The sequence below is a fragment of the Dama dama genome, chromosome 14 (assembly GCF_033118175.1).
Source record: "Dama dama isolate Ldn47 chromosome 14, ASM3311817v1, whole genome shotgun sequence".
Lineage (NCBI taxonomy): Eukaryota > Metazoa > Chordata > Mammalia > Artiodactyla > Cervidae > Dama > Dama dama.
Window position 1 is genome coordinate 40,306,757 of NC_083694.1, and position 12,045 is coordinate 40,318,801.

The 12,045-nt window shown below is 44.2% G+C and overlaps 1 protein-coding gene across 1 annotated transcript; it reads right to left on the reverse strand.

Annotated features, from left to right (window-relative positions):
• Positions 1-6,090: 6,090 nt before the first annotated feature.
• Positions 6,091-9,313, reverse strand: CORT (cortistatin). Its single transcript, XM_061160435.1, has 2 exons — positions 7,753-9,313; positions 6,091-6,639 (listed from the first exon to the last, which is right to left on the reverse strand). The coding sequence occupies exons 1-2, from the start codon at positions 7,894-7,896 to the stop codon at positions 6,421-6,423; spliced, it is 363 nt and encodes a 120-aa protein (XP_061016418.1). The 5' UTR covers positions 7,897-9,313; the 3' UTR covers positions 6,091-6,420.
• Between the last annotated feature and the right edge of the window lie 2,732 nt (positions 9,314-12,045).

Consider the following 12,045-nt stretch of genomic DNA (forward strand, 5'->3'; position numbering starts at 1 on the left):
CTTCTCCTATGACCTTCCTCAAGGAGGGCTCAGGTCTACTCAGTGTACTGCTACTAATGCCTTATGCCATTGGCTCTCACTTGCCCCAATATTTTCTTTTTTAATAGCATATTTTATAATGCCTTCTTAATTATCCTTAAATGAAAGCCAGAGCTGATAACCTACCTACATGTATACCTTCATCAACACAATACCCCCAAATGGAAACAAAGGAAAATAATTTTTAATAAGATGGTCTGTATCCATCTCAGTTTGCCCTTTTCCATAGATGACCATCAAAAGGCACAAGGAAGCTCTCAGGTGCTTATCCTTACAATTGAATTACCCTGAGTTTGTCAGAAGCAGCCATGCATGGTACATAGTGATTGTTGACTCAAATTCCACAAGCAGCATTCATAATGGGAGTTCCCAAAATAGTGACATTCTGGGCAGTATAACACATCTGTCCTTGATTTACAAGGTGGCTGCATTCTTGACAAAGCCAGGAGATGTTAAAACTGGAAAAAATACTTTGTATATAAAACAGAATTAGGTTTGGGGCTGATTTGGAATGGGTTTTCATTCCTGTGAACAGCCAGCATGACATAAAAGTCATGTGGTGGGGGTGGGAGGAAAGACACGTGGGATCTGGGATGATAATTCACTATGTTGAACTGTTGTGTGCTTTGCAGGAAAACTAGCAGCCTACCTCCCACCCAACCCATCCAGTGTCAGTAGTAGCCTCCAGGTACTGAGACAGTTGACAAGAGCCCCCAGGTTCTCAAAATGCCCCTGGAGGGGCAGTAATGCCAGTTGAGGATTTTTATGACAGTTTGCAGTCAGCTCTGTGCCAGCACCTACTACACTGGAGCCTCAAAACTGAGTGAGCTAAAGAGGGTGTGGTGTGCCATCTCATTTTGCACATGAGCAAAGTCATGCTCAAGAAGGATCAGTGACTTGCCTCATGTCACAAGGCTAATTGGAGGGCCAGGGTTCAAAGGCAGGTCTTTTGGCTTAATTTTGGTTTGGGGTTTTGGTTTTTTTGGCCATACCACCCAGCTTGTGGGATCTTAGTTCCCCAGCCAGGGATTGAACCTGGGCCCTTGGCAGTGAAAGCACAGAGTCCTAACTACTGGATCACCAGGAATTCCTAGGTCTTCTGGTCGCAATTCTGGTGTTCTTTCCACTTACTTGTATTTTCTCTTAAGTCTACATGCTCTTCTACTGTACATCCAGATCACTAGTTTTGTTAATTTGTAGTTCAGTCACTCAGTCATGTCTGACTCTTTGTGACCCCATGGACTGCAGCACACCAGGCTTCCCTGTCCTTCCCTATTATTTTGTTTTGTTAATACCAAAATAATAAGTTGAATTCAGCTCCAAATGGAAAAGACCTAATGTGTTTGCAACATGATTGCTAAAAGATTTCTAAATGTAGTCCTTGTGCTGGTAGTGTAAAAGAAGTAAATTAGCCTTGTGAACGCTATAGTTAGCACAGTAGCAAAGGAAGCCTGGGTTCCAGAAATAATAGAACAGCATCTCTGTTTAACAGCTGCATCAGCAATTATCTCTATTCACCAATTTTATTAGCATCTCCATCTTTGCCCTACTGAATGAAAAATGTTTTCTTCAGTTATTTCCGCCAAATACACAGTAGAGCTTTAGTTGATGGGCCAGGTGTTGGTATTGGTCTTGTGTATTAGAAACAAACCTGCTGAGCATCTCAGCTGCATAGGAGAATAGAAAAAGTACTTTGGCCTTTGGAACGAGACAAACCCACATGGAGTCTAACCTTATGGGACGGTGGTTTCCAAAAATGAAAGGTTAGCCTAAGGCCCCAAGGTGGAAGGGCTTAAATTAAATGAAGGAAGTTGGAGGATATCACTGACTCAATGGACATGAGTTTGAGCTAGCTCTGGGAGATGGTGAAGGACAGGGAAACCTGGCGAGCTGCAGTCCATGGGGTCACAAAGAGTCAGACAAGGCTGAGCGACTGAACAAGTATGAGGAAGAGCACAGTACCAGCACAGCGATATAGAGGGAATGGTTCCCTTTCATCGCCCCAGGGCCAGAGAGAGGTGGGTGGGAACAGAGACCTTAGTCTGCAAACCCTAGACCAAACGTAGAGTCAAAAGTTATTTTGCCCCAGGTACTGCTTACCTCCCCTACACCACTGTGCCTCCAGGCCTTCTAGAATAGAACGTAGCAGCACAGCAATAGTCTAAAAATAGGAGAGAGAGAGAGGGAGCAGGGCACAGCCGATGTTAGGAGGAAAGACTGTCAAAGAAAGCAATTGGGACTAATGAACTCTACATTAGCCATATTCCATTCTTTCGATTCAAGTCAAATGTCGGTCCCCATTAGGCAATTGGCTTTGACAGGAGCCATGCTAATTACCACTTACCAACCTTTAATTTCTGGGTAAAAGCAAAAGGAAAAAAACTAATGGATTTTTCATATTCCAGAAAGAAAGGAATAAAATAATAGTAGTCTGTTAAAAAATACATTAATTACAAGAATTATTAATGTGCCTTTGCTCACCAGATTTTTTAATTTCCTAATTAACTTTTATTATCTTTTTTTTTTTTTTGCCTTCAGCATTTCTTTTCCTATTTTGTTGTATTTTGCCTTAAGTTATTTTGACTGTGTCTTATATTACTTGAGGTTTTTAAGGACCTTGGAAATTATCTACTCCAAATATCCACTGCCTGAATCTGCTACACAGCTGACAGGGTGAGGTCCTCTGCACTGTCAGGAAGCCCCCAGTAAAAGGAACAGATCCCCTCCTCCTCAGGAAATGCACTGAATTTTCAGATCACACATCCTTAACGTTGGCTGTTTGGTCAAACTAAGTCAGACAACACTTCCACAATTATCAATACAAGGAAGTAACCAACAGGTTACTGCAGAACTATGAGATTTTCTTCAGTATTTTCTAACACCATGTTACAGGAACTATCACCATGAAAATTCTAGCTTTTCTCCAGCTTACAGTTATTTTTAAAATAGTTTATTTATTTATTTATTTATTTATCTGATCGTGCTAGGTCTTAGTTGTGGCACACAGGATCTTTTAGCCGTGGCATGCGAACTCTTAGCTGCAGCATGTGGGATCTAGTTCCCTGACCAGGGATCAAACCCAGGCCCCCTGCACTGGGAGCATGGAGTCTTAGCCAGTTGACCACCAGGGAAGTCCCAACTTACAATTATTTTAATAAGAACAGAATGTGTATCTTTTATCACTTAACTATTATAGACAAAAAGGATAAATTAGTGTTTTTATTAAAGTTATGAGAAGCTAGAAAAGGGATTACCCAGTGTCTTTGCCTCGTTCTTTCTAGTCTAGGAATAGGAACTTCCTTCTTCTTAACAGCTGAGTGACATATCCTCTTCTGATTTCTTTAAGATCAAATCCCTGTCTCCTGAAGAAGCTGCCGTTATTAAGATGTGGGTAATCCCTTCAGCAGGCACTGTCAGGTCAAGGATATGTATCCCCCATGAGCTCACAGGCTAAGTTTCCACTGAAATGGTTTGCTGTCAGCCCTAACATTCTAATACTATGAAAGGACTTCTATTGAATGCTTATGTCACATCAGTTCTTCCTTAGCAGTTAAGGATCTACTCTGGTGACAAATACTGGAAACAAACGTGAGAGAATGAGTTAGCAGCCATCCAGGCCTCGATGTCCTAGATCTGCACATCCGTCTATACTGAACTACATACACACAGATGAATGAAAGTAGCTCAGTCGTGTCCAACTCTTTACAACAGCATGGACTATACAGTCCATGGAATTCTCCAGGCCAGAATACTGGAGTGGGTAGCCTTTCCCTTCTCCAGGGGATCTTCCCAACCCAGGGATCGAACCCAGGGCTCCCGTATTGCAGGCAGATTCTTTACCAACTGAGCCACAAGGGAAGCCCAAGGATACTGAAGTGGGTAGGCTATCCCTTCTCCAGTGGCTCTTTCCAACCCAGTAATTGAACCAGGTAGGATTAAAGTCTACCAAAAACCTGATGGTAGGAAATTACCCTAGTTTACTAATGATGAGCATGTTAATCTAGTCTAACATGCAGTTGATGCCAGCTTACATTTTTCTAAGGCCCCTGAACTAAAGTGGGCTTAAACTTGATGGATTTCCTGGAGGTGCCATTAAGGTAGCCTCATTTCCTTCAGATATTACTTAGTTAAAAGTTACAATCTCTGGACTTTCCCAGTGCTCCTCCTGCCAGTAGAGAGGACACAGGTTCGACCCCTGGTCTGGGAAGATCCCACATGCCATGGGGCAACTCAGCCCATGCACCACAGCTCCTGAGCCCACCCACCCTAGAGCCCAGGCACCAGTGCTCTCTTGTTGGTGACAGCACTGCAGTGAGAAGCCTGACACCAAATGAAGAGTAGCTCTCACTCGCCGCAACTAGAGAAAGCTCACACACAGCAACAAGGACCCAGTGCAGCCAAAGATAACATTTATTTTCTTAAAAAGTTAAAATCCCTAATCCTAAGGAATGTGTACGTATGGCCCTAAGCAAAGCTGAAAGACAATGAGCATGCTTTTCTTCTAGAAGAACCTTAAATCCTGAAGGTCAGCTGGCCTTTTAGGCAGGCATCTTCCACCAGTGCGCTGACCCACTTACAGGTCCCTGAAAACTGCTGTGTTTGAAAATGAGGATGCTATTAAGACTCTTCCATCACATTATACTTCACTCAGCTAGTAATTACGAATATGAGCTTAGCTCTGTGGAAGACGGAAAGGAACGGTCAGCAGTCATACTTTGTGAGTCTGTTCCCCTGGTGTCCAGAGAAGAAAACATCCTCGCAATGCCTTCCAGCCAGCCTTTGCCAGTTTTCCTGATACTAATCCTGACCATCAGAAACTTTCCTTAACTCCTGGTAGGAATCTCTAAGCTTTAAAGTTTAGCATCTAAAAAAAACCACATGCTGGAAGTTTTCTTTAGCATCTAGGATTTAAGAGCCGTAAACAAGGTGTGTAAATCAAGGAAGGATTCCGGGGCGTATTAAAATTTGATTAGGGTTTGAACCTGAGCATGTGTTTACTCCTACCTCCATCTGAGCAGACCCAGATCCTGGTCCAGGTGAGGTTCGACAGTGGCTTTGTGTTCTCTTTCATAGAAAGAGAAACGAGAAAGGAATCTCCCCCTCCTTCCACCATCATCCACTTACTTCTGTGGGAAATTATTGAGGAATGGGAAAATGAAACATTTATATACATAATAAATTTCAATACATGTGCCTCTGTCTCAGACCAAGTCCAGATCCTGCGACTCTGTAGGTCCCAGAGTCTGTTTGTTTTTCTGTTTTCTTTGACCTTGAGGCCCGGCTTGCAGAATCTTGCTTCCCCGACCAAGGATTGAACCCAGACCCTCAGCAGCAAAAGGGCAGAGTCCTAACCATTGGACCACCAGGGAATTTCCTGGAGGTCCTTGTATTAGAAGTTAAGGCAGTCAAACTACAGGCTGGGAAGTAGCACCACTCACTCTATTTGGTTTGAAATAAACCTGAAGCTCTCATCCATAAGAATTGCAACAGCAATATTAACTTACTGATTACCATTAGTATGGGTATTTTACAACAGCAGGTTCAAATGGAATTTTTATAAGCATGTCATCATGATGGTGTCTGTTTAATTATAGCATGATATTTGTTTTCAAATTAATTTTGGCCAAAATATGAGGGATAATCATTTTGCTCTTTGAAAACAGTGTTTAAAAATTGCTTTTAATATGAGGGAAATACATTAGACAGTTTATATCAAAGTAAACTGAAATGTTATTCTGGACACTTAACTATGTAGCTTTTACCTATTATAAATCAAAGCAAGGAAGATGAGGACAGAACAACTTCTAAGCACAATGAATGTGGAAGGAAAGCCCCATGATTGCATTGACAATAATGGCAAAAGCCACAAAAATCTTTATCAAAAATTCTCTTCTTTGATCAGACCTGTGGTTGCCAAGGGGATGGGGGAGGGAGGGGGATGGACTGGGAGTTCAGAGTTAGTAGATGCAAACCATTACATTTAGAATGAATAAACAAGGTTCTCCTCCATAGTACAGGGAACTATATCCAGTTTCCTGGGATAAGTCATGATGGAAAAGAATATTTTTAAAATGTATATACATATATATATGTATGTATGTATACATGAGTCACTTTGCTATACAGCAGAGATTGGCACAACATTGTAAGTCAACTCTACTTCAGTAAAAAATAAATAAAAATAAAATACTCTCTTTGGGTTCCAAATTACTGAAGACATCTAGTAGTAGGTGTTTTTAAAGTTTATATAAAACCTACTTTTCAAATTACATGAGAAAGAGAAGACAACTGCACAAAGAAGAAATATCACAGCTGCTTGTTAATACATTTTATTCAGATCCATTGTTACACTCCTTTGCACGAGTAGTTATGGGTGGAGTTTTACTTGCAGGAGGAGAAGGTCTTCCAAAAGAAATTCTTGCAGGGTGTTTTATCTTGGCGTGTGGACTGATGGAGGGGTGCGCCTTCCTGCCGTTTGGATACCTCCCTGGCTTCCCCTCCTACGAAGGGCACTGCCCTGGCCTGGGAGGCCCACTCGTACCACCACGCAAGGAAAGTCAACAGGCTGTTTGTCTTTATTTCTGCCAGTTCCTGCATGTGCTTTTAAAAAGAAGCAGAGGACAAAGGAAAGACAAATCAATCATCTGATTCAGCCAGCATTAAGATATAATAATTCAAAAAAAAAAAAAAAAGATATAATAATTCCTTCCTTTAAAAAAAAAAAATGATGCTCCAGAACGACAAACCATATTTCCATTTAAAGGATGAGAAAGTTAAGGGACATGACTGAAACGACTTAGCATGCATACGAAGTTAAAAGAACACCTCAAGAGAATTGCTCTAATTAGAGAAAAGAAAAACTTGAATATATTCAATCAAGAAAAAAAAAATGTTTGTTTTGCCCCTAATCTTTTTAATTATAAGAGGTTGGGAGATGTCTCCTTTTCCCTGACAAGTGACTGGCAGGTAAGAAGCCCCCCAAGTTAGATGAGGCTCCTTTCGCTTGGTTTCCCATCTCTCCATCTCTGGTCTTACTCCTGGCTGTCCACAAATTACTTTTAAAGACAGATCAGATTGAGACATTATATTCTGGCCTTTCAGACTCCTTAGAAAGCTTTAAGGAGTAATCTGATGATGAATGGCTTGTCTGGAACTCAGCTGCTAATTTCAGGGAAAAATCCATTTTTAATGGTCAACTTTATGTACTCTTTCTTGGAAGTTTTTCAAAATGAAAAAAAGAGAAGTAAATCACCTCATTAAGTTACAACTTCTCACAATGGAAAATGTAATGATGTCAATTAATCTAAGCCAGTGAGAACCTGGGCTGTGTGTATAAATTAAGATTCTACAAGTAAGTATGCCTAACGCCGCAGTGGCGGCAGCAGTAGACCAATTGCACTGCAGTAGGCCAGTGTGATAGCTTTGTGTTTCAAAGACTGGCAGATGGAGATCACTAGCTTGAAGACGCTCCCCTTAGTGTCAGCATTCTCTAACAAGTTTCCTAATGACTGAAGATGATGCTGAGTCAATGGTCTCTGTGGACATCACAGCACCGGGCAGCTGGGGGGCACACGGCAAAGTCCAGCCCTGCAGTCTGTGCTGTACACACACTCAGCCACAAGAGAAGAGGGGGGACCCACGGGGTGGCGAGATGTGCCAAGGGAAGGGACAGGTCACAAGAGGGTGAGCACACAGCCGAGTCAGACTACTCACCCCGCTCTCGTGGCCGGCGAGGCCGCCCTCTGGGAAGAGGGCAGTGGCGGCCCCCGAGGGCAGCAGCAGCAGCGGCAGCAGCAAGCAGAGGGCCAGCATCTTGCAGGCTGGCTGGTACTTGTCTCGAGCTCTGGGGCTGCTCATCCTGCTTGGCAGCCCCTGAAACTGGTGCTTTGTGGACTTGAGTCTCTTCTCTGCAGACTGAGGGGGCTATTTTCAGCTCAACCTGCAGCTGTTTTCTTGTATATATGCCTGTCTAAAGCCTGTACCCCCTCCCCTCACATTCACGTGGTGACGCACGGGCCTGAGCAATCAGTGCTCACAAAAGTGCTTCAGGACTGGATTTAACCCCCTCACTAAAGCCTCGGCGCTCTTCCTGTGTCAAGAGTGGATTTGCTCCTACTTGGGGATGCATGTGCGCTTGCCTAGAAGTTCCACCTCCTCGCAATTATGCCAAAGCAATCAGGAAGTCATGAGAACAAAACCAAGTGATTTAACATAATACAAAATTAGCCCTGAATAAGAAGTTTATGGTGATGAAAACAGTCAATCCTAAAGGAAATCAACCTGAATATTCATTGGAAGGACTGAAGCTGAAGCTCCAATACTTTGGCCACCTGATGGGAAGAGCCAACTCACTGGAAAAGACCCTGATGCTGGGAAAGTTTGAGGGCAGGAGAAGGGGGTGACAGGATGAGACGGTTGGATGGCATCACTGACTCAATGGACATGAATTTGAGTAAACTCTGGGAGATAGGGGAAGACGGGGAAGCCTGATGTGCTGCAGTCCATGGGGTCGCACAGAATCAGACATGACTGAGCAACTGAACAACAAGCACCTGCTTCCCAAGTGGTGCTAGTGGTGAAGAATCTGCCTGCTAAAGAAACTCGGGTTCGATCCCTGGGTCAGGAAGATCCCCTGGAGAAGGGAATGGCAACCCACTCCAGTCTTCTTACCTGGAGAATTCCATTGACAGAGAAGCCTGGCGGGCTACAGTCCATGAGGTCGCAAGAGAGTCAAACACGACTGAGCGACTAACACTTTCAACAACAAAGGAACTTAAAATCTGCAATTTTGCCCACATGAAAGAATGACTGAATCAGATTGGGCAGAAGCAACAAGGAGATGGTGAGGACTCTGGGAGTCGCTCAGAGCATCCACCAGTCTCACGAGACCAGCTCGGGTCACCAAGTGCTGGTTCCCCACACCACCTCCCCGCCAGCAGGCCACAGTCCTCTGGCCCAGACTTTCCCAAACTGTGATCACCTTTTGTTGGCGTTCAATTGCTAAGTCGTGTCCAAGTCTTTGCCACCCCATGGACTGCAGCACTCCAGGCTTCCCTGTCCTTCACTATCTACTGGAGTTTGCTCAAATTCACGTCCATTGAGTCGGTGATGCCATCCAACCATCTCATCCTCTGTTGCCCTCTTCTCCTGCCCTCAATCCTTCCCAGCATTTGGGGTCTTTTCCAATGAGTCAGCTCTTTGCATCAATCACCTTATTAAGGTGGAAATGCAGATAGATTCTTCTTTTCTTGGCCATACCTCAAGGAATGTGGAAATTCCCTGACCCAGGCCCACTCCCCCCAATCCGCCCCCCACCGCCCCACCTCACCCCGCCCTGCCTGCAGTGGAAGCGTGGAATCTTAGCCACTAGACCCCCAGGGAAGCCCAATGAATGCCCTACACTTGACCAGCTCCCAGGGTCTCCTCTCCTCCTGACGACAGCTCCACTACTGAGAACCCACATCAAGCTGTCTCTGCCACCCCTGGTTCCTCCTTGCGGGTCCCAGGTTCAGAATCACACAGACAAATGTACAGACCCTCTCTACCTGAGACAGCTAGGAAAATCAGAAACATCCACCACAAACCTACTAAGATGATGTTAGAAGCCAGGTTCTAAAGGGAAGTAAAGCGACCAAAGAACTGATGGCACGTTCCAGAAGTGAACGCTGACACTTTCAGTTTTCCAAAGTGCTGGTTCACACCCCTCCACAAGGGAAATCTCAACTTTAAATTTCATTGCACTGCACATTTGTTAAGATGCTAGGTAAGATCGGCACAGCCAAATGACCCACCGTGGGCCATAAAGTGCATCTTGCTTTAGTCCTTTTTTGGTACCCCACATTTTTTTTTTGCCTAATTCCCACAAATGATATTTTAAAATGTTTAGATATTCTTAGGGCTTCCCTGATAGCTCAGTTGGTAAAGAATCTGCCTGCAATGCAGGAGACCCCAGTTAAATTCCTGGGTTGGGAAGGTGCCCTGGAGAAGGGAAAGGCTACCCACTTCAGTATTCTTGCCTGGAGAATTCCAAGGACTGTATGGAGTCCATGGGGTCGCAAAGAGTCGGACAGGACTGAGTGCCTTTCACTTCCACTTCACTTTCATGTCTTTTAAACTTGAAATCAGTTCAACATTTTAAAAATTTAATGGGAAATAATGGAGGCTGAACCAGTTTGTCATCGACTGTCTTGACTGAGCCATGAAACGTGAAGGAGGTGCATATAGTCCTTTCCCACTCTTCTCCTCTGAGTGTATTTTTATATATTTTGTATATATACTGTATATTCCATGAGGTCACAAAAAGTCAGATATGACTGAGTGACTTTCACTTCAGATATTCTTACAGATGAGAGAATCATGGTAGCTCACCCAGCTTCTTATAGCTTTAGAATATTTTGAAGATTCTGTTCCATGAACTCATTGAACACTGAATACCTAGCATGTACTACATAGAAGGACGAAGACCATCCACCCTGACAGGGCTGTTCCAGCCTCTCTAAGGGGCAGGATACATGCTCTGCAAATGAGAGGAAAGTAAAATTTCAGTGTGACATGTGCCAAGGAAGGTTATGAGCTGCAGGCCGGGGAAGGCTTTGTCATCTTGTTACCGGCTGCTTTCAAGGAGGTGGCAACGTATCTTAGTACTTCCAGGTGAGGGCTCTAGACTAAATTCCTGGTTTGCCATTTAATTAACCTCTCGAGAGTCTCAGGTTCCTCACCTATAAAGTAGGGATAAAAACACTACCTACTGCCTATATCATAGAATTTGAGAATCAAATAAGATCATGATAAGCACCTAACACAAGTGGAAAACACAATAGGACTTACATTAAGAACTGTCACTAAGAAGATATCCTGGGACTTTGCTGGTGGTCCGTTGGCTGATCCAGGAAGATCCCACATACTGCATAGCAACGAAGCCCAGGCACCTGAGAGCCCATGCTCTGCAACTAGAGGCCACTGCACTGAGAAGCCCACACACCACAAGAGAAAGCCTGCACACAGCAGCAAAGAACCAGCACAGCCAAAAAAAAATTTTTTTTAAAGAAGGTACTCCAAGTCCTTATTCCCCACAGTATAAAGAAAAGTTCCCCACCACAAAACAATGGAAATCCCTGGTGAGAGTCATGAAACCCAAGCAAGGGCTCCTCCTCCCGTGTGCCTCTGCTGCCCATCTCAGGCTCCAAGGGACCCAGTATTCATGGGGCACCTGTCTGTGTGTGTGTGTGTCTATGTGTGGCCCTACACAAGGCACCAAGTGATCACCATTTCCAAGTCCGCCCACAGGGAGCTGACAATCTAATGTTTTATGCAAGAAAGTGTGTTTCTGAAAAGATGTACTATGGGAACTTGGATTAAAAGGGACTCAGTACTGGATTATTTTGAAAAAGGGAGATTGTTTCTTCTAAAGGGCAGAACTAGGACCTAGATGGAGAAGGCAATGGCACCCCACTCCAGTACTCTTGCCTGGAAAATCCCATGGACAGAGGAGCCTGGTAGGCTGCAATCCACGGGGTTGCGAAGAGTCAGACACGACTGAGCGAATTCACTTTCACTTTTCACTTTCATGCATTGGAGAAGGAAATGGCAACCCACTCCAGTGTTCTTGCCTGGAGAATCCCAGGGATGGGGGAGCCTGGTGGGCTGCCGTCTATGGGGTTGCACAGAGTTGGACACGACTGAAGTGACTTAGCAGCAGCAGCAAGACCTAGATAGAAGGTGAAAGACTTTTCTCTACACACAGAAGAAACCTGCAAGAATTCAGTGTCCACCAACAGAAAGGGCACTCTGCACCTGAGGAGTTCAGGAGAGCCTAGGGGACCTTAGTCATCAGTGCTGTAGAAGGGCTTCCTACTTGGTGAGAGGACTGGACTCTATGACCTCTAAGGGTTCTTTACAGATTCCACAATTCAGTAAAGGCAGTAAGCGGGCCCTGATTACACTTTCCCAGACGTCTAGGTGTCGAGGTACCAGCTGTATATGACAAGTGTCGACCAGCATATTCCA

What these genes read in the sequence shown, in the direction of transcription:
- CORT (XM_061160435.1), bottom strand. Translation starts at nt 7,896, where the DNA reads ATGAGCAGCCCCAGAGCTCGAGACAAGTACCAGCCAGCCTGCAAGATG. An exon ending in TCGCCGGCCACGAGAGCGGG is followed by an intron (nt 6,640 to 7,752) that starts GTGAGTAGTCTG and finishes TCTTTTTAAAAG; the next exon opens with CACATGCAGGAACTGGCAGA.